The 22419-nt window shown below is 52.6% G+C and overlaps 1 protein-coding gene across 1 annotated transcript in view; it reads left to right on the forward strand.

Moving 5' to 3' along the window:
* Positions 1-9423: 9423 nt before the first annotated feature.
* The window catches only part of adgrv1 (adhesion G protein-coupled receptor V1), a 75053-nt gene continuing 62057 nt past the window's right edge, over positions 9424-22419 (forward strand). Inside the window, exons 1-17 of the mRNA XM_062454095.1 lie at positions 9424-9609; positions 9896-10045; positions 12383-12478; positions 12902-13006; positions 13169-13282; positions 13612-14186; positions 14549-14819; positions 16397-16726; positions 17572-17748; positions 17860-18083; positions 19258-19384; positions 19477-19662; positions 19854-20034; positions 20204-20367; positions 20511-20634; positions 20737-20994; positions 22194-22320. Coding sequence (XP_062310079.1) covers positions 9424-9609; positions 9896-10045; positions 12383-12478; positions 12902-13006; positions 13169-13282; positions 13612-14186; positions 14549-14819; positions 16397-16726; positions 17572-17748; positions 17860-18083; positions 19258-19384; positions 19477-19662; positions 19854-20034; positions 20204-20367; positions 20511-20634; positions 20737-20994; positions 22194-22320 — 3395 coding nt within the window. The remainder of the gene's footprint in view (positions 9610-9895; positions 10046-12382; positions 12479-12901; positions 13007-13168; positions 13283-13611; positions 14187-14548; positions 14820-16396; positions 16727-17571; positions 17749-17859; positions 18084-19257; positions 19385-19476; positions 19663-19853; positions 20035-20203; positions 20368-20510; positions 20635-20736; positions 20995-22193; positions 22321-22419) is intronic.

A 22419-nucleotide genomic window follows, 5' to 3' on the forward strand; every position in this document is an offset into this window, starting at 1 on the left:
GAGTCCACCCATTTCCTTTTTGGGGAGAGAGAGAGAGAGCCAGCCACTTCTGTGTCTATTCAGTATACACCTGCTAGTCAGCCCTAGGCTGCCCTGTAATCCCTGGTACCCTGGAACATTGTTTTCACAAAGAAATAAAGACACCATTTGTGATATTTTGTGCCAGGAATTGTAAACAGTTTTATTTGTAGAACAAGGGGATCATATTTTATTTTTTTGGGGGGGGACCATGCTGTTTCGGAAGAGCTGCGCAACACCTTCAGAGATATGCCAACACATGCTTAGAACACGTCACACTTAGCTCATCGTGCTTAGGTCTTCCTTTGCTCATTCGGGGAATCCATTGTTTGTTTTCTTGCCTGGCAGGGGTCATTCCAGTCGCCTGTGTGAGTGAGCGTGAATCTTATTCACTGGGCGGATTTTTTTTTTTATTGCCTGCCCCCCCCCCCCCTTCCCTTCTGTGCCTCCCCTTTAGTGTTGCTACACACAAAGGGGGGGCAGTACCATAAACAGGCTCTGTCGATGGAGAAGGTGATCGTGGCCGTACGTGGTAGGGAGCTGGAGATTGATGTCCTGGTGGTGGGAGGCCTCCAGTGATGAGCCTGGATGGATCTCCAGACAAAGGCACAGCTTGCCTAGCGGCCTGGTCACAGGGGGAACCGAGCTCTTCCATCCTACCGGAGCACTGCTCCCTGGAAGGGGCACAGATGATCTCATCTGTGGGTGGCTTTGTTTCGCCGAGAGGGCAAAGTGTTGGTCGTTTAATGGAAGCCCCTTTCTCCTTTCCGGAATGTTTGACTCATTCCCTATCCCCCTTCTCCTGTTGGATCACGTCCATAAATTGGGCTCCACAAACCTATAGTCCCAGGACTGAGGGAGGGGGAGACATGGGCGTTGAGGGATGCTGGAGAGTCTGGGTGGAACAATCTCTTGGAACCGCGCTCTCGGTTCTTGTACCTTTATTCTACTGGAACGTGCAGACAAACGATGGGGGGGGGGGGGGGGGGGGGATCGTTTTCCTTCCTTGTTAAATGTCAGAGAGAAAAGCCATACTGGAAGATTTGCCATACATTTTCACACCTTGTAAAAGGTTGGATGTCCAGTCCCTCTTCATATACAGTGTGGATGTGTGTGTGTATTAGCTATATGATGATGATGTCATTCAGGAGGTTCTGCAGTGTAGCGGCTGGGTGGTCAGTCACTTCTGGACTACGCGATGTTGGGTGAATGTGGACAGCACGTAATGTGGGCAGACGGTATAATTACGGTTCAGGTTTGTTCAAGGAGACGGAGATGAGACCATGAATGTGTCGTCGGATGAAAGTCTTGCTTTCCTATCTCTCTCTCTTTCTCACACACACACACACACACACACACACACACACACACACACACACACACACACACACACACACACACACACACACACACACACACACACACACACATAGACAAATACAAAAACAGATCGTTTTTCTTTATTTGATTTGTTAAGCTTGGAAACCGAGTTGAGGCTGGAATATTTGAGTAGGCGGTAACTTAGGAGGAACAAAAGAAAAGTGATCACAGCCACTCAGAGGGAACTGAATGTGATTTGGTTTTAGTGCTGTGGTCAGTTAAGGGAATATTGGGTGTCCAGTGCTCAAATTTAAGAGCGATGACCCAAAGGGAAGCCTGTATTATTGAATGTTACATCATCACATAAACGTTCATGCATTGTAACTAAGTAGGACACTTTATTAGATAAGTCATTATTGTGATATAGTACACATTCTTATTTCAGTTCGTGGAGTAGGCTAGTGGCAAAAACTGAAATGTGGGGTGTTTACACTTTGAGTTCAGTTCAAAGTGTTTTTTGACAGTTGAAGTTCATGCGTAGGAGACAGTAGTATCATGTTTTAGTAGTCGTTTTCTTTGGAGCACAGGGACAGGAAAGTGGTGGGGCACCCTGAATTCACAGAGATCTCCAGAAATCCTGAGGTCTCTTTATTTTATTTTGCCGTTATTCTGCTACGGTTTCCAATGAGAGGGCCTGGCTATGACCTTGCTGTAAACTCCCTCTCTCTCTCTCTCTCTCTCTCTCTCTCTCTCTCTCTCTCTCTCTCTCTCTCTCTCTCTCTCTCTCTCTCTCTCTCTCTCTCTCTCGCTCTCTCTCTCTCGCTCTCTCTCTCTCGCGCTCTCTCTCTCTCTCTTTCTCCCACACACACACATGTACGCACACACACATTGTCCTGTATTGTACTGTGAAGGGCCACGTTGAGCCCCCCCACTGCTGTCCTGCAGGACCCATTCTCCAGGGGCATTGAACTTGAACTTCGACCTTCTGTGATGCGCGTTCAGCCATCTCAGCACCCCGCTGGGCTGTGCAGCGCAAGAGTGACCGGTCCACTCCCATGGTGGTTCACCGCCGCGACTCACCCCTCTAGCCAGGACAAAGGACTTTCAATGAACAGCAGTTTCTTTACAATGCAATCCTACGGTATATTCAGAGTTATATTGGTGAAGTAAAATCAGTTCTGTAAGTAGTTGTACATTCCAACTTGACATTTAATTAGCCAGTGATTAATTATCACCAGACCCTCAAAGTTTGGGCTAATCTTTGTAGCTTGGCTTGCCATTGTAACAACAAAACAGCCTGCAGTGGTATGGTACTATATAGGGACATCACAATTAAAGCATGGAGAATATTCAAAACAGTGGTAGAACTTACTCATCGGTTAAGGCTTTGAGACCTGGTAACCATTTCCCTATGGTCATCTTTCAGTATTCTAGCCTTGCACTGTTGAACTTCTATACAAGTAGTTTCATAGCTCAGCAGTCTGTCGGTTTTGCTCCAGAGATCCTGTTCTGTGGACCTCCCCACACCCACGATGGTAGGTGCCTGCATCCGGTCATAAATCCCCACGGGTCGTACCTCTAGCCCATTGGGAGGGGGAGCCAAGTGGAACACAACCTGGTGTTCCCCCTTGTTTCCTCTCCTAACTTCCAGGGGTCGGTTGGGGGGGGGGGTCACAGACAGGATCCCATTTGAGGAGGTCACAATCAGATCACGCATGGCAAAACCTTACCCCCCATTAGCCCTTTCTCTGGAGTTTTCAACCCTCCCCCGACCTCAAGTGTGTGTGTGTATGAGTGTGTGTGTGTGTGTGTGTGTGTTAGATTGAGGTTCTTTCGGAACCCTTGCCACCATTTGAGACAAGCAGCCCGTTTTCATTCCGAACTCTTCCGCCTCTCCTCTGCCCCTTACATCATTTATCTCCTCGTCCCCCTCTTCTGCCGTCTATCTCCCCCTCCCCACGGTGCTGTAGCTGCTCAGAGGAATTCCTGAAGTGGGGGATTTGAGTTTAGACCTGCTGTTTGTCGTTGCGGAACATTTCGAGTGGGAGACGTGTTGACTCGTTTTTTTCAGGCTGTTGATGAGAGGAGATTTTTTTTTTCTCTCTCACTATCCTCTCCGAGGCTGTATCCACAGAGACTAAACACAGCCCTTTTGGACTCTGTTTTAAACAGATCATTATGAGGTAAAGATATGGTTGGCTGTTTGTCTCAGACTGCAGAGGAACTGAAGGGTTTGTGTGCCCCTGACTAAGCCACGATGCTCTGAGAGTGAAAAGGCATGGAAACAGATCGGCAGGCACTGGACTGTGAGAAAGTAGGACATGTTATCCGTGACACCCACTGACGAACAACAGAGGTAGATTAAACTGATTGCAGTGGGAAAGGGGAAAGATAAGGGGGAATTAACTCAATACAAGTTAATGATTCGTCTGTGGTATATCCAGATACTCAGATCCAAGCCAGAGTCAGATGTACAGACGGACAGACAGACAGACAGACAGACAGATGGGCAGAAGATTTACTAAATCGACGTGGATAGACAGGTAGGAAGGAAGGAAGGCAGGCAACAGAAGCAAACAGACAGACCAAAAGGAAGACAGACAGACGGACAAACATACAGACCGAGAAACAGACAGACAGACCCACGCATAGACTTGTAGCCTATGAATGACCAGGGCAGGATCAGGGAGACAGACTTAATTGCCAACCAGTTATCTGAAGTGCCGTGGTTTTAGCTCTGAACCCCGGTAGCGGGCGGCAGCACTCGATCGGGGATTAACCCCGGCCTCTATCCTGCCATCTGGCCAGACGCAGCCCGATGGAGGAGCAGGAGAGCAGGCACGGGAAGGAGCACCAGAGCGAAGGAGCAGGAAGTGCGGTACCTGAGGAGGAGGAAGAGGAGTAATCCAGGGTTAGGACCAAGGGCAGGAACCAGAAGGAGAAAGCGAGGGAGAGTGGGAAAGAGAGCCAGGGGCTGTCTCAGGCCGGATGGGAACGTGACTGGGCGAGGTTGGGAGAAACATCCTGCACGCAAAGGAGACGAGAGGAGCGAGAGCGAGAAAGGGAAGAATAGGAGGAGAAACAACAGAAGCCTCGTTTTCTGAAAAGTGCGTTGGTCAGTGAATCGGAAGAGCCCCGCTCCTGCCCTCCCCCGTCCTGGGTCCTGTCTCTGTTTTGGGAACTCTTTTGAAAGGCAATTAGCATTTCATCCAGCACCAACCGCTTACATGCGATGAAAAAAAAAGAGGGCTTTGGTCCGAGGAACTATGGAGTGAGCGTCCTCGTTCAATCCCTTGAAAGTGCTCTTTCGGTCCAGCTCAATCATTGTGTGTCATACAGGCTAATCAGTCAGACGAGAGCCAGCGGTCTGCTGGAACACTTGCTCCTTCGCTTCCTCGCTCACTCAATGGGATTTGCGTTTCCAGGTTTTTTTTGTTCGCCGGCGATTCTGCCCAGTGTTTCCCAAAGAGCAGCAACAAAGATCATTGTGAGGATGCGAGACGCAGATGGCACAACTTGAGAGGCTCGAAAGCTCCAGTCTCGGAGACAATGTCTGCGTAACACATCTCGGTTCACAGTGACATGCACACTTGATTGGCAGGGAAGGGGGGTTTGGTTTCAATAGGGAAGTCTGAGAAAAATGTGACTGACCTCATGCATTTTGGTTCTTGGTCATTTGGATTCACACTCCCACGTTTTTCCCCCTGTGATTGAATGGCATCGCTTGGCTTCTACTCCGAGATCTCAGTAGGCTACCCCTCATTTGCAAAAACACATTTTTTTTCAACTTGTCACACTAATGCTAGGTTTTCATTCCCCCCCCAAAAGTAAAACTATTTGGCTTTCGGGAATAGCCTCCGAAAATTAATTTGTAGTAACAGTGGTTTTCCGAATTTTAGACGTATTTAATGATGTATGTTTTAGACTAGTCCCTTATTAAATGTCTTAATTTCTTTCTCCGGCCTCGCTGGATGTCGAGAGCAACCAGTGATCTAAAAATACTGCAGGGACAAATTCAGGGAGAAATGCAATTATGGGCTTTGTTACTGACCATGCATGGCGGCCTTGTGTCTCCACTGATGTGAAATTGGACTGGAGGTGGTTTCTGAGGTTGGGGGTGGCATCACTGGTGTGCAACCTTGTCCAAATAGGAAACTAACCAACAAACACAACAGAGTACCCTGGTTTGGGTTATAAACATGAAATAATTACCCAAAAAATAAGCATGAAAATGAAATGAAATTGCTCTTCCAGGAACATTGCTGGCAAAGTGGGGCCACATAACATGAGCTGTTCTTGACGAGGTTGAAATAAGAATGGGCTGTTTTGGGGGGGGGGCGTTATAGCAAACTAATGTGAAATTCAGAGGGCGCCACCAGATTTTGGCCAAAGAGAAAACCTTTTTCAGTGTTTTGTTTTTATGAAACAATGCCAGTGAGGGGAAATAGACCCTGCTATGAAAGTCTATGCTTTTCAAAATCGACGTTCTTGCATCTTGACACTGCCTTTCTGACCAATTAAACACATTTCGTATTTTTCCCCATGTTTCCCACACCGACGCACTCAAGCAACCTCTAGCGAAGGCTGTCATTATCATACATGACATCATCCGTAAACACGTGCTGTGACTGGCTGCGATGTATGGAGCTCACAGTGTGCCACTCCCAGCACGGTCTGTCTGGCAGTGTCAGTCTGACCCCAGACCAGTGCGGAGACACCCTGCTGTCACACGCCGGGGCGTAGGCGATGATCTGACAGACACACACTCCCCCTGCCGCTGCGCTGACTCCAGATCAGCAGGGAGAGTGTGGTGATGGATAACATCCCACAGGAGGAGTGCCCCCAGACTGGGAGTCTATGTGGAGGCCTACGACCAGACACCAGACACAACCACCAGCCCTTCCCAGTGGATTTACCAGAGCTGGGAAACCCTCTAGCTGGGAAAGCCTCTTATGAACCTTCTGTAGTTGTGGTTCAAATCCAATCCAATCATACTATGATTTATATTGCCCTTTATTTTATTTTTTTTACAAGAAATGTCACTGAGGGATTCTCGTGTTCCCATAGAACGGCACCGAAACCAACCTAAACCCTCAGTGTGAGGCGTTCTAAGGCGATCAGGTTAGATCCGTGATCAAATCACTTTGGTTTTGTCCATTAGCTGCTATAACTGCGCTGGTTACAGGATGTCGATTTGGCCACTCAGGATGAGCAGAGTAACCCACGTTTACCAGAAGAGTCTTTCATCATGCTGATCATGCAAGATCATGCTGATCTTTGTGATAAGCATGATCAGAGAGTCAGCATGAGACAGCATCATGCCCGATACTCGATTTGCGTGTGCGATCACGTGTCTTGCGCTCAACACCGCAACTCCCGTAGTCACACGATCGACCAGATGCATATCACCCACCGAGTGGACACACACGTCACGCGCACAATCCTGTCCAATCCTGGCCACTCTGGCTGTGAGGTCTTGGCTGGTGAATATTTCATGTTAAGATGATGGTGCGCTCTCTCTCTCTCTCTCTCTCTCTCTCTCTCTCTCTCTCTCTCTCTCTCTCTCTCTCTCTCTCTCTCTCTCTCTCTCTCTCCCCCTCCCTCTCTCTCTCTCTCTCTCTCTCTCTCTCAGCATCAGAAACCTTAGAGGTGGGCTACTGACCCCGGGGCCAGCCCGGTAACCTGAAACCTCCACCACTTCGCCAGCCAGGGATCCAATGTAATAAGCCCAGTCTCGGTTACCCTGGCCCTCGCCACGTTTCTGTCAACTCGCAGGCCAGAGTCGGCGACAGGTGACTGGGGTCAAAACACCAACCGGGCCCCCTGTCGTCTTTCAGGCCTCAGCGGCCTGACCACGACCGCTCCGTCACGGGGACAGAGAGAGGGATGGAGAGGGGGCCTCCGTGATGCTAAAGGCTAGCTAGCGCCCGCTCCTGGAGCTTGTGTTGCGCAGCCGCCACGGCTTTGATCCGCTAAGCTCCCGAAGCCAGAAGGCTTAATCGCCCCTCCTTATTGAATGGAGCTCAATGCCCGGCGCGGAGAAACTTTCCTGGCAAGCCTGCGTGGTGATTGTGCAAGGGGGCGATACTACCAATCCAACTGCTGAAAGAAACCAGAGCAAAGGAGAGAGGGGAAAAATGCTGAATGTACAGTGTTACTGGCTTCAAATACTTAGCTTTAAAGAAGCTTACTGGACTACTAAGTGTTGGCATTATAACATATTGCCTTTTTGCACGCCGTAGAGGACATGAGCACATCTTCTCATGGAACAGCAACAGGAAAGGCTGCAGTGTCTCATCTTGACAGGCGGTCTGTCTGTGGGCTTGGCCAGGCAGACGGAAGGTCCCAGGTGTCTTGGCCCTAAACCCCAGAACCTTCCGGATCAGGAGCTCTGTGATGTTGACGGACAGTTATGTGTGTGTGTGTGCTTGTGCCTACGCCTGTTGCTTGTGTGTGTCTCCGGTGGGGCTCCTGTTCTTCTCCGTGGCAGAGTGCCTAGCCAGGCGCTCCACGCTGCCTTGTGCCGTGACGGACAGGTCCTCCAGCCCCCCAGGGTCCCTGGTGTCGGAGCTGGCACGAGAGACGCGGCCAGGACAAAGACCAGTGGGCTCAGCGTAAACACACCAGTGCCATACGCACAGCATCTGCCCAGCAGTACCCCTTCTGAAGGGAATTTGGTGTTCGGGTCAGCGGACCTGTATGGTCGAGCGCTCGTCTACCGGTTTGGGGGATTTTAGAATGGAGTTTTATGTCATGGATCTGAATGAGGCCACTTTGCTCTTGGTATAACGCTCGATGTTTGATTTGGGCGTGAGGGACTGCAGGTCTGGTGCCTCGTTACGTAGCGACGGAGGGAAAGAGAAGTCTTGCAGGCGTCCGAGGTAGTCTGTTTCAGATGGGACCGGAGAACCAGGACTTTCCCATGCCCAGGGGAGAGCGCGGGCAGAATACCTTGCTTTATGCCCTCCCTCCGTCACCTCTTGGTCCCAGCTCTCCCCCGCCTCCCCCTCGCTCCCCTCGCCCAGTCCCTCTACCCTGCGGCTTCTAATCCACTTTTGATAGCTTTCACAGCACCCTCTCCACCTCAGGCCACCTCATGGGGTGCGCGCTCGCACACACACTCACACACTCACACGCTCACACACACACACTGCTGGCCCAGGGTCCTTGTTATTTTCGACTTCTTGCTTGCACCTGGCGCCCAAAATCTTCCATCCCTCTTGGTTTCATGCTTTTATCCAGCATGACACCTTGATGGATGGATGCTCGCTCTATAAAACACCCCGCAGTGACTAAAATAGCCCAGAATGATTTAGCAGGAACGGAACATATGAAAAGCGGGATGTTTTCAATGTCCAAGTTTCCTAAGGCGACCCCCTCCCCTACCACCAAAAATAAGAAAACAGCATGACTTCATTCAGGCCTAATGTGTTTGTCAACCTTGTAATTAAGAGTGATTGTTTTTTTTTAAGGCCCCATGTGACCGTTGCAAAGACGCAATTTGTGAATGGGAGGGAGAGACAGAGAGAGAGGCGACCACAACTTTGCATAAGGCTGGCCACGCCCACTTGTTCTGTTGTTTGTTTTGATAACCATGACAACTGCCTGTGGGTCTCATATCCCTGGGATTAGAGAGAGAGAGAGAAGAGAGGGAGAGAGAGAGAGAGAGAGGGAGAGAGAGAGATGTGGAGGGCTAGTGTATAGGCTCATTAAAGCCTATCGTAAATCCCCACAAAGAATCGTAACTGTTTTTAACAAGAATACATCCGATTCATTACTCATTGATCTGGCCAGTAGCAGTGGTCAGCTGGGGTGAAACTTACCAACACCGACACTGCAGTTATGACAACAAAGACAACAGAGTTAGGGAATGGAATACATTCAGTGCCAGTCTCACTTATAAATGTGGTGTCCAGCCCGGTTACAAAAGTCCCTTCATGTTGTCTACGTCTTCAGTCACGCAGAGCTCTGTCACTGGATACACATGGCTACTAACCATCCCATACACGACTTATCTTCACACCGTTAAATCCTGCGCCCTATGACAGTGTGTGGATTTGATTGGACCGTCGCTGTGTTTCAGGAATGCCCACTGCCCTCGCTCTAGCGGGCTTGATCCTGGCTCTGTGCGTCGCGAGAGCCAGGCCCGAGTCGGCCGAGCTGAGGTTCCTGGGACAGACGGAGTTCGTGGTGAACGAGAGCAGCCGCACCGTGGTCCGACTGGTGGTGGAGAGGGTCGGCAACCCCGTCAATGTGACCGCGCTCGTCCTGGTAGGGGACAGTGGGCTCACACACACACACACACACACACACCTCACGCTGTCAACGGCCTTAGTTTCCTGCTCGACTTTGGATTGACTCACCAAGTCCGTGACAGGAATAAGGAGCTCAAGAGTAAACAATGAATTTCGTTGCACGTCCAATGTGTCATGACAATAAAGGCATTCATTCGTTCAAATGCTAAGATATAGCCATCTCTTATGATATTGCTTCTCCTTATTTCTGTGTGTGTCTGTGTGTGTGTGTTCACGTGCGCGTGTGTGTGTGTGTTCCCCAGTTGGAAGGGGAGGACACGGGGGACTTCGAGGCCACCACTGCCGCAGCCTTCCTCTCGTCCTCGGAGGCCAGCAAGACCATCTACATCGCCGTGAGGGACGATGACCTACCCGAGGCCGACGAGACCTTCGTGTTCAGTCTGAGGCTCCAGGTAACCTTCCGGAAAGGTGCCGCGTCACGTCAGTCGTCGGTGCGACCGCGTGGGTTTGTGTGTGCGTGTGACGGAGAGAGAGAGGGTGTGTGCGTGTGTATTAGATAAGATATAGGTCCGTCTCTCTCCTCGTCCCCTTCCCCTACGGGGCAGCCGGCTTCCCTCCGAGCTCTCAGGCGTTCCCACCCTGCCTCCCGACTGGCCTCCTCCCTCACCCCAGGTCCGACCGCTGGGAAAAGAGGCCCTCCAACCCCAACAGGAAGCCTGGGGTCGGAGGGCCCCCCTTCCCCGGGTGGCCCTTTGATGTGTGGCTTCTATAGGTCGTCTGCGGGGCTCCGCTGGCTGTGTGCTAGGCCACCGAAAGAGGGCCAGGCTAAAAGACACCTTTGTGAGCAGAGAGCAGGGGTTTCGAGAGCCAGGGCTGCGCCGCACGGGAGATGAGAGGCCGTCCGGGGGCTGTGAAGTCGGAGCGGGCCCGGTCACACGATCAAACGGACCTTGTGGGGCGCGAAACGGGCTTTCTGCCGGGGGCAGGGAAGAACAGTTAAAGAACACGTCAGCGTCGCTGAACACTAAATCAATCCCTGCCGCGGTTGCAGAAACGAACCATGTGCATCGTCTACTATCTCTCGGAGCCAGTTGCCCCTGTTGAAAGAGAGCGATGCTCGCCCCTTCACCATGCACTAACATGCGTATGGGCGCGCTGTCAAACAATCAGTCATTCGAGTCATAATTCGAGCCGGAGGCGTAAATGTTTTCCCGGACAGATGAGCGCCCGTCCGTCTCCTTCGGCTCTGATGACGACCCCGTCAATGAGCAGCACCTGGCCGCGTGATGGATGGCTCGAGAGGCTGTCGGCGGGCCTGTCTCCAGGGCTCTGACTAACGGCTCGGAGACGGCCAGCCCCAAGACAAAGACCCCCGGCCCGCCGAGAGTCTGCTGCCCCGGGGGGGTGAGGGGGTTGGGGGAGATGAGCTGTGGGCTGTGACCTCTCACACATCAAGCCCAGGAGACCCTGGGGGCGGCCCCCCGCTCATTAGTCATCCCTGACAAGAGGTGGGGATGCGAGGGTGTTTTCACGTCCAGGTATCGATGCCGAGGGGAGGCTGGGAGCCGTGGAAGGCGGCAGCCCGCTTTGCTGGTGAGCGGCGGGCTGGCCGGCGGTGCAGGGTGGGGAGCCAGGGCTGGGTTTTGGGCCCTGGTTCCAGAGTGGAGGATCGGGGGGACTGGCGTTTTGTGTCGCCAGGGCTGGAGTGCGGGGCTTGGTGTGTGTGTGTGTGTGGGGGGGAGGGGGGGGGGGGAGGGGAAGTTGGAGAGTGTTTATTCCCAAGGGAAACAGGCTTCTGGCGAGGTCTGCCGGCTGGATTGTAAGAGCGTGTGGATTCTGTGTCTGTGTGTCGGCGAGAGCTCAGTGGCTGAAAGCAAGCTCTGTTACAGCTGGGAAAAGCCCTGTCTGAATGGAGGGGTGAAAGCACAGGACTTGGCCCCCCCCCCCAACCCCCCCCCCCCTCCTCCTATTTTTTCTCTCTTATTTCTTTTCTTATTTTTTTTGCTGCCCTCTCTGTGGTTTTTATATTTCTCTCTTTTCCCTCTTTTACATCTCTCTCTCTCTCTCTCTCTCTCTCTCTCTCTCTCTCTCTCTCTCTCTCTCTCTCTCTCTCTCAGTCACACAAGTAGACACACATGCACACAATCAGGGTTGTATGTTTTAGATCTAGACATCTAAATGAACCGGGACTTTTCATGGATTGGATTGGAGTAAATCGGATCAAAACCACGGCGCTCGCGTTCAAATGTGACCTTATCGTTGGGGACAGACAGCTGCGGTGACTGTGCCTGTTCTTAGTTCTGACTGACAGGGCAGAAAAGGAGCGCCTGTGGTCTTAACCTGCGAGAGCCAGCGAGGCTGAGAGAGGTATTTCCTGTCTTTGTGTCTGCTCCCCGCGACCTCCCTGCTCCAGCAGGGCCTGAGTGAAGGGCCCTCGAGAACTGGCTGAGTGTGTGTCTGTGTGTGTGTCTGTGTGTGTCTGTGTGTGTCTGTGTGTGGGGGGGGGGGATTGAAAATGACTGATGGCAAGTTCTGCATTTTTTTTTTCTTTTTTTTGTCTGAATCCCAATGTGAACAAATCACATCAACCACAAAAAATAGTTGAATCGCCATGTCAAGAAAGGCAAGGCGAGCCAACGTGACCAAACCCAACCTAAACCTGAACATGATTTAAAGATTTCTGTCCAAACCCGTTCTGACACGTCACAGGGTATTAGAGGACTATTAGAGGAATATGAGCGAAGAGAGTCAGACTGAAGCATTCAGAACTATCTCTTCTCTCGTCACAGAGCTCCTCCAATGGCGTCAGGCTGGGAAGTCCGAACAAAGCGTCCATCACCATCCTGTCCAACGACAACGCCTTTGGAATCATCGGCTTCAACTCGGTAAGGTTCCTCCGCCTTCTCCGGCAGAGCCCTGTTCTCCCCTCACGTGAAATGTCCTGACCCTGTCTGGTCCTGACCAGTCAGTCTTTAGCGCAGTGGGTGGCTGACCGTTGACAGGGCTGGGGTGGGTGGGGGTGGGGGGGTGGGGGAGGGGGACATGCTGCAGGGGGACATGCTGCAGGGGGTCTCTCTATGCGGATGGTGGTGCAGGGGGGGTTGGAGGGGGGGGGGGGTTCAGTAATAACTAACGCATTGATTCCTTCCCTCCCCCCGTTACGCGTATAATCATTTTTGCTCTTCTTGGGAAGAAATCCAGTTCCCTTTCGCTGTCTGACTCTCTCCTTCACTCCTTCTCTCCTTCCTTCTCTCCTTCCTTATCTCCTTCCTTCTCTCCTTCTCTCCTCTCCTTCTCTCCTTCTCCAGACTGAGCAGATCGTTGTGGAGGAACCCAGAGGGAGGAACCAGTATGTTCCTCTGAGTCTGATCAGAGAGAGAGGAACCTATGGAACGGTGACCGTGAACTTTGAGGTGAGACGACGTTCTTTGACCCCACAGTGACCTCTCTGGGGGTCAGGTCAGGCTATTCGGATGATAGAACTGTGTTGTGGGATATATATGCGTCTAGACACACACACACTGACCAATCCACAGCCAAGTGAAAGTCTTGTTGTGGTTGTGTCTGGCTGGAAGATCTCTGGAGGTCCTAACCCGGCCATCGAAGACCTCAGCCCAGACAGGGGCAACATCACCATCCCCCCCGGACGAGCTTTGGTGGTCTTTAGCATCCTCATCCAGGATGACCAGGTACCCAGACCTCCATCCTGTCTGCCTGACACTTTGTTGTGTGTTTTTAAAACATTCTTTTAATTTGAACACAAAAAAAAAAATCGAAAACAATGTCAAATCGAGGAACACTTTCTGCATACATCTCGATAAACGATCTCAATGGTGTATATGCACATACAAAACAAATTGAGATTCAAGCCTTACTTTTTGGGGGGGGTCTTTCCATGCTGTATGTTTCACGAATAATCCCCAGCCATTGGTCCCCTAGTTTGACTGTCTGTCTGACACACCTTTAAGCGTATCTCCAGCCCCCACACGTGTAGAAACCAACCTGTCCTTTCCGTCAGATCCCCGAGGACGACGAGGTCTTCTCCGTCAGACTGACGGGCGTGGAGGGCGGGGCCCTCCTCAACCCCAACGCCAGCCTGGTCCGGCTGAAGATCCGCCGCAACGACAGCCCCCTCCGCTTCTCCCTCCCCCTGCTGGTCGTCCCCGAGTCGGCCGGCGTGCTCTCCCTCACCGTGACCCGCGGCCGGCTGGCCGAGGGCGCCGCCGCCGCCCCGGTGGGCTCGGACGACGGCGAGGTGCGGGTGGACTACGCGGTGGTGAGCGGCGAGGGGCCGGGGAGCGCCACGCCGGGGCGGGACTTTGTGGACCTGCAGGCCAACCGCACCGTCCGGTTCCCGCCGCGGGTCTACGAGGCGCGGCTGCTCTTCAACGTGACGGACGACGCCGTGCCCGAGATCGCCGAGTCCTTCCAGGTGGTTCTCCTGGAGGAGACGGTGCGGGGCGACGCCGTGTTGGTCGCGCCCCACGCCCTGCTGGTCACCATCGAGCCCAACGACAAGCCCCACGGGGTCCTGTCCATCAGCACCAGTCCACTCTCTCAGCCAATCACCATCGACGAAGATGCGACGCATAGGTGAGACATTTGAGCGACAGTCGGTTCAAGGCTACAGTTTAGTCTCGAAGAACAAATTTTCCTATTATTTCAAGTTCAAGTTTCAGGTCAATTACCATTTATAAGTATAGGTACGGGTTCATTTGAACGATTTGGCCCTGCTCCTTTTGACAGTTTCCTAGCAGCCTGTCTAAACCTCTAAGAAATAACCTAACCGAATAAATACATACATAATTCTTCTGAATAATCAATTCAATAAAATAAAATAAAAACTCTTATTGGTGCTGAGCATCCCTGTAATTCTTCTGAATAATAAATTAAATATATATATTTTTTTGACTCATCTTGGTGCTGATTGGCCCTGCTCTTCCTCCTCCCCTCAGGTTCGAGGGCATCTCCATCGTGCGCAACGGCGGCAACTACGGCGCCGTCTCCGTCAACTGGACCATTTCCCGCAACGCCAGCGGGCGTTCGCCCGTGTCCGACGACCTGCGGCCGGCGGCGGGCACCCTGCGCTTCGCGGCGGGCCAGGTCAGCGCCGTCCTGTCCCTGGACATCACGTCCGACCTGCTGCCGGAGGAGGCGGAGGCCTTCGTCCTCAGGCTGCTGCCCGCCACGGTGACGGGCGGGGCCGAGGTGGACGAGCCCATGGAGGTGAGGACGTTTGTGTGTGTGTGGGGGGGGGGGGGGGGGGAGAGATGGAGAGACAGAGAAAGAGTGTGAGTGTGTGTTTGAGAGAGATCTAGAGACATACCGAGAGATAGTGTGTGTGTTTGAGAGAGAAAGAAAGACAGAGAGTGTGTGCATGTTCTTGAGAGAGATAGAGAGACAGAGAGTGTGTGCGTGTTTTCGAGAGACATAGAGAGACAGAGAGTGTGTGCGTGTTTTTTAGAGACATCGAGAGACAGAGTGTGTGCGTGTTTTCGAGAGACATAGAGAGACAGAGAGTGTGTGCGTGTTTTTTAGAGACATCGAGAGACAGAGTGTGTGCGTGTTTTCGAGAGACATAGAGAGACAGAGTGTGCGCGTGTTTTTTAGAGACATCGAGAGACAGAGAGTGTGCGCGTGTTTTTGCGAGAGCTAGAGACGGACAGAGAGTGTGTGTGTGTATACGTGTGTGTGTGTGTGCATTTTAAAGAGAGTTCAAATACACCCACGCAGACCGACGGGGAGCGAGAGAGCAGGTCCACCCACGCTTCACTGGGGGAACTCTACAAGGGAGGGCTGCACTCGTGAAGGGACACACATCTGGAGGATGTGGTTGTGTGTGTGTGTGTGGGGGGGGGGGGGGGAGCCTACTGTGTGTGCACAGTAGGCTCTGGCTTGACACACACTCAAGAGCAGCAGACCCCGCATGTGTCACTTCTTCTCTTTGGGTGTTCTCTTCATGTGGTCGAATCCCAACAAAGAGGAAATGTCCTTAGGGGGTCCCCACCCCGCGGCCGCCCGTGTTTGGGGCCGTGCCGGGGTGTGGAAGGCAGAACTGGTTTTAATAGCTGCCATCTTTAACACAGCCTCCTCTCCGGGCTGAAAGAAGTGGGTAGATCTAACTCGTGTTTATGTTTTCAGAACCTTACATTCATCGCAAACACACAGAGATGTATAGTCCCCTCCCATAGCAGGGGCTCCGTGTGGGGGTCCTGTTAGCCTCGTGCTAGAGGCGATAGAGAGGACTCAGCAATGGCTCCAAACATTAGACGATGACTCTTATCATGTCGGGCAAGTTCATCGGTGACTGTCATTGTCAAGGTGACGCTCAGGATTTCTCACAGCCTGAGGTAAAAGCCAAAACAGCGAGAGCCGCGGGCCCTGAACAAACGTAGGAGCCGTGTGGTAAAGAAGCTCATGAAAGCTATTTTTGCAGACTCAGGAGTTTTAATTAAAGAGGATGTTTTTTTATCCAGATTTAGCCCAGGGTTCTGTTTTACTACGCCGAGCCTGATGGTGTCTCCTCCTCCTCCCCTCCTCCTCCCCTCCTCCTCCCCTCCTCCTCCCTCTATCGTCCAGTCCTCCCTGAATGTTCCTCTCCGCTAGCTGGCTTTACCAGTGATTGGTTTTGAATCATTCACGTATCTTTATTCAAAACTGAATCCACATTGAAAATGTTGAAATCAGGATCAATGGCTGTCCCTGTCTGTCTCTGTGTGGTGTTAAATGCAGGCATTTTCTCCCTCCCTCCCTCCCCCCTCCCTCTCCTCCTCCCCCCCCCACCCCCCACCCCCCACCCCCAGTTGCTGTTCTACATCCAGGACAGCGACGACGTCTACGGGACGTTCCGCTTCCACCCGGGGGAGGAGCAGAGCATCCAGAGCCAGCCGCAGGGCCGCTTCCTGTCCCTCAGCTTCCTGCGGGAGGGGGGCGCGCTGGGGGAGGTGTCCCTGGGCCTCGGCGCCCTCTACCTCCCCGCGGGGGCCACGGACCCGGCCCTGGCCCGGGACGGCATCCTGAACGGGAGCCGCACCGGCAGCCTGCTGTTCTCCAGCGGGCAGACGAGAGCCGGGCTCACCCTGCCCATCCGCAACGACGCCTTCCTCCAGAACGGAGCCCACTTCCTCATTCAGGTGGGCTGGGGGGCCTCGGGAGGGTCAAGGGTCAGGGGTCAGGGGAGGTCACTGGTGTATGAAACAGTGTGTAGGAGTGTGAGAGGTCGTCAGCTTTTTCTCTCCTCCCCCCCCCCCCCCCCCCCTTTTTGGTTTTGATCAACTGGTCCAGAGCCTCATTTGCAAATGTGAGTGGTCGGTTCTGGATTGTTGCCATGGGAACGGGCCGGACGTCCAAACAAACAGGCTCGTCAAGTAGTCCTTAAAAACCAACACAAAACAGAAGTGTCTCCTTCACAGTCAATTGGCCAAAAGTGACGAGACATACATGCATCTACTTGCACACACACACACACACACACACACACACAGACTCTCACAGGCTACCTCTCTCACCCTGTCTCTCGCTCTCATACGCACACACACATACATACAGAAACACACACACACACACAGACACAGCGAGGATAAGCTGATTGACAGCGTCGAGGGCCGTAAAGATAGATGCTCATTCATACCTTCACCATGAAGGGACATCTAATTAAACTCACAGAGAGGCGGACAAACACAACTGACCTGAGAGCTGTTATTCAGGACAGGCCCGCGACAGGGCCATTCTTTACTCAACTCAAGTTTGAGTCTTTATACGAGTTTGGCATGGGAAGGAGGGAAGCCATGGGGGGTCACTTCCTGTCATAACTTTGCAATGTACTGACCATACAGTTCCTTATTGTCTCATTTTTATATACGTGTACAGTCAAATGATTGAGAGGGAGGATTGATGTAAATGAGTGTGTACCAGCACAGGCAAAAATCATGTTTGGGGCTTTGATACGCGAAGCCTGAGTGTGCGACTGTCTCCCCAGTTGAACAGCGTGGAGCTGGTCAACCTCAGCCCCCCCGTCCCCCCTGTCAGCCCCCGCTTCGGGGGCTCCCTGAACCTCACCCTCACGGTCACCCCCGACATCGCCAACGGGGAGATCGGCTTCACCGGCAACGCCACCGTGGTGGTGTACGAGCCCGAGGACGGCAACGCTAGCACGGTACGCTACGCTAGCGCCATTTTACCTCAGAAAACGTCGGGTTTGGACTCGCGATCATGCGAACTCTCCGCGAACGAATCCAAAATACGGAACGCTCTTCTTCTTGCGCAGCTCACTCTCCCCCTTCGCCGCGACGGGACTGATGGGAAGGCGGAGGTCTTCTGGAGCCTGCGGCCAACGGGGGGAAACAAGGCGGACGTCACCCCCGGCGACCTGAATCCCTTCAGCGGCTCGGTGGTCTTCCTGTCGGGTAAAAGTGACGCGTCCATCAGTGTCACCGTCATGGCCGACGACATCCCAGAGGTCAACGAGACCCTCCTACTCACCCTTGACAGGTACAGGACGTCCCAAAGCAGGGTTGTAGATATCCAACGAATTGGGACTGGGATTATCTGAGGTGGGGTTTTTTTTTTTTTTGTGGGGGACTGGTTGTAACTTTTCTGAGGTAAAAGCCATGTGAAACTTTAAACTCATAATATGTGGGTCAGCCATGTGGATCGGCCATTTTCCTGTTGTCGCTTGGTGTCTGAGGGGTTAGAATCAAGCGGAGCACTGAGACTGGGATGTTCCTGAGGGGACGAAGGAGCAGGCCTCCCTCCCTCCTTCCTCGCCTCCCTCCCTCTCTACACCCCTCCCTCCTTCCTCGCCTCCCCCTACTTCCAGTCCTCCTCCATCCATCCTGTCTTCTTTTGGGGGGGTGGGGGGGGGCTCGGTCTGCCCGTGGCCGGTTCTGATGAGAACGCTGGCTCTCCCTCTCCCCTCCCCTCTCTCCCCCTCCCCCCCCCCCCCTCGCTCTCCGGCTGCAGGGTGGAGACGGAGCGCTTTGTAGTGTACTTTGGGTAAGTGGAGAGCGGACTGAGCTCGGGCCCTTTGTGTGCTGTGAATCAGGACTTTGTCTCAGAGAGAGAGGGCCCACTTCAACATTTTCTGGGGCTCTTGCTCGGTTTGGTGGGGGTGTGTGTGTGTGTGTGTTGTGAGGGTGTGAAGGGAGATCTTCATTATGTGTCGCACCTAATTGAGCGGGGTCTTTATTATGCTTTTCCTGTAAAGACGTTCGCTGTTTGTATGCATGCGGCGCCTTGGCTGGGAGTGCCTGTTTGGAATGCCTCTCTCTGTCTTCCCTCTGTGTTTTGTCTTTAATTTACTTTTTATGCGGTGATTGCTTGGCTCTCCCGCTTGTCATGCACACACACGCGCGCACACACACACACACACACACAGTGTCCCCCTCCCCCTGCCCCCCTGCCCCGTGGTGTGAGAGTAGCTCGGGGCTCTCTGAGTGACATGGTGAATTAAAAGCGGCCAAAACAGCAGGAGCCCTTATTGGCCCACTCGCCACTGAACTCCAGACAAATAAAAAGCAATTTAGCGATTAAGAAGTTCCTGAAGGTTCTGTTGACGAGAAAACATGTTTGTTTTCGCGCTCGGGGCCCTGTCTGTCTGGACCCCACTGTTATTCCCAGACCTCACCCCCCTGCCCCCCCCTGCCCCCCCCGACCCCTCTCCCAGGACTAACGTCGAGAACCAGATCCTGAAGGCAGGCTTCACCAGCAGAGAGATCGTCATCGTCGAGAACGACGACCCGGGCGGAGTGTTTGAATTCTCCCCTCCCTCCAGAGGACCGTGGGTCATCAACGTGAGTCTCGGTGAACCTTGGGCACTCTCATTTCAAACCCCCTTTATTCGTTCTCATCGCTCAACGACCCAAATGAACCTCGCCCCTGTCAGGAAGGCGAGGCGGTGGAGCTGCGAGTGCTGCGCGCCCAGGGCCAGCTCCTCAAGCAGCTGGTGCGCTACGCCCTCGTGCCCCCGGGCGGCGGACAGTTCTACGGCGACACGGGCATCCTGGAGTTCAAGCCGGGGGAGAGGGAGGTGGTGGTGGCGCTGGTGGCCCGCCCCGACGGGGTGCCCGAGGTAACCCTGAGGGACGGAGGGCACTGGGGCGTGTTTTTCGAAAACGCCGCTTTGAAGTTGACATCTGTTGAAAGGAGATCGGTGCCAACTGCAAGGGGAATAGACCTCTCTACTGACCATGTAAAGACCTGGTGCGTGTGTGTGTGTACCTATGTGTGTGTGTGTGTGTGTGTGTGTGTGTTTACTTGCAGCTGGATGAGACCTATTCAGTGGTGCTCAGCAGCCACAGCACTCCACCCAGTCGCCTTGGCAACCACCGTGAGGTCAACATCACAGTGAGGCAGAACGACGAGCCGTTTGGCGTCGTCGAGTTCCTCAGCCAGGGTCTGTCCCAGTCCGTTAACGAGAGCAAAGGAAACAGGACCCACTCAGGTACGAAAGCCCTTTTTAAACCTCCTCACTCTCTGCACTGATCCTTTGATGATGAAAGACCTAGAAGAAGTATCAAAGAAACCAAAATAAGTATCGAACCATTTCAAGGTTTGACAATTTGAGTCTTATAATAACGATATTGTAAATATGCGTCTAATTTCCTGTCCAGCGGTCTATCCTGTGGTGAGGAACAGAGGTCGGTTCGGGAAGGTGACTGTGTCCTGGGTCCTAGAGCCTGCCAGGTCTGGGGACGTCAGCCCCGTTCAGGGATACGTGGTGTTTGATGAGGGGGAGTTCCTGAAAAACCTCACCCTCGTGTCTGTACCTGACGAGGTAAAGCCGTCTCTTTAAAGAGCTCTTTTAAAACCGTAGGATCCTTTGATCACTCATAAGAGACCCGCTAGGCCTGCCAAGTTCAATTTGAAAAGGACAGATTCATGTAAGTGCTTCATTGGTTGTGTGTCTTTTCCCTGAAGATCCCAGAGGAGGTGGAGAACTTCACCGTGACGCTGCTGAACGTGACGGGAGGAGCCAGACTGGGGAACGCTCTCAACGCCAGCCTGTGGATAAACAGAAACGACGACCCCATCTTCTTCTCAGGTAGAGCCCGCCCCTCCAACGCAACAACTCAGCCCCCTGCAGAGCTTCTGATTGGCTGGCGGCGGCCTCACGTCAGGTGACTCTGTACCTCTCTCCCTGCAGATCCCGTTGTCGTCCGGGTGAAGGAAGGGGGCGTGGCCAACTTTACTGTCCTGAGGGCTGGGCCGGCGGACTTCGTTGCCACGGTGACGTACCGCGTGGAGTATGGCGACGCGACGGCCGGCGACTTGGTCGCCCCGAGCAACGACTCGTTGGTGTTCGATGTCGGGGAGAGGATGAGGAACGTGTCGGTGGAGGTGCAGGACGACAACATACCCGAGACGGATGAGGCCTTCTACCTCATCCTCTCCAACGCCACAGGTGGATGATGCAGGCGCCTGATAGTGTTACGCACAGTGCATCTCCAACACAACACGCACGCACGAACGCACGCTCACGATTTTTCGGGGGGTCGAGAGCGGAAAGTTCACCAAGGTCGGCCTCATTACATCAAGCGTATTACTACATACTGCCCCCCTCCCACTTGTCCGGTTGCTTCCGTACAGTGGAGAGCGGCTGTCTTGATTAGCATTGACTGTGGTGACCTTTCAAAGGCCTCCTAATCCTGCTATTGTGTGACACAGACAGGGATGAAAGACCAGTGAGGCTGCCAGGGAACTTAATTACCGAACTCAGCCTCTCTCAAGCCCTCGTGACCAGACAGGACCACTCTCTCCTGACTGGGGCCGGGTCACCCTCTCCACCAATAGACTCAGTCACTGCCGTGTCGTAGAATCGACCTAATTTCCAGATTAGGTTATGAAATGAGTGTAAACTGTAAACTGCATGAGCAAACTTTGGAGAATAGAATTGCAGAAGGTAGTATTTGTCGAGATATCGTCGAATGAAAAACGGGTGAAGCCGCTAAGCCTCTCGTAAGAGCTTCGTGTGCACAGATAGAGCTTTGGGGGCTAAACCGTTTTGTGAATATGGCGAGACAGGAGACCGTTTCTTGAGAGTGTTCTGGTGTGTTCCCGATGAGCGTCTGCATATGTAACACTGACCTCCTGTATTTGGTTGCCATGGATACGGCGTGCTATGCTAATGAGACCAGCGTCTCCTTGTTGTGATGAAACTTAGCATGACAATAACAGACACAGGACTATGAAACCGCCTTGCGTCTCTGTTCGTCCTGTAAAAACATATGGCCGTGCCGCGGCCCTTAAAAGAACACACTCTTAAAGAAGCAGACTCATTTCACATCTGATTTTGTTAAAGCCCTCAAGATGTTCAGTTCAAACCAGAACGTTACTCCTTCTCATGCCAGTTTCCCAGACTTGAAGGACAGACAGTTTGTGTTTGTTTTTATTTTATGTTCAATTCATCATTGTAAAAGAAATGAGTTAACCATTGTTTTTACAAGCTCGCTGTATTTATTTTGAAACTTAATGCTAACCATTAGTGTGTTTGTGTGCGTGCTTGCGTGTCTGGTGTGTGTGTGTGCTTGGGCTTACATGTGTCTGTTGTGTGTGTGTGTGTGTGTGTGCTTGCATGTGTTTGGTGTGTGTGTGTGTGTACAGGTGATGCTGTTGTGTACGGAGCTGACACCGCAACAGTTATAATTGAAGCCAACGATGATGCTAACGGAATATTCTCTCTGGAATCCATGGAAAAACCTGTCGAAGAAGGAAAAACAAACAACTTCTAGTAAGAAACTCCAGTCCTCCCATCCTAACTGTACAGAACTTGAAGACGTCTCAGTTTGATATGTCCACCGTTGATGAGGCGCTACCGTCGCAATAGCGT

This window comes from Osmerus eperlanus, chromosome 28 (assembly GCF_963692335.1).
Source record: "Osmerus eperlanus chromosome 28, fOsmEpe2.1, whole genome shotgun sequence".
NCBI classification, from domain to species: Eukaryota; Metazoa; Chordata; class Actinopteri; order Osmeriformes; family Osmeridae; genus Osmerus; species Osmerus eperlanus.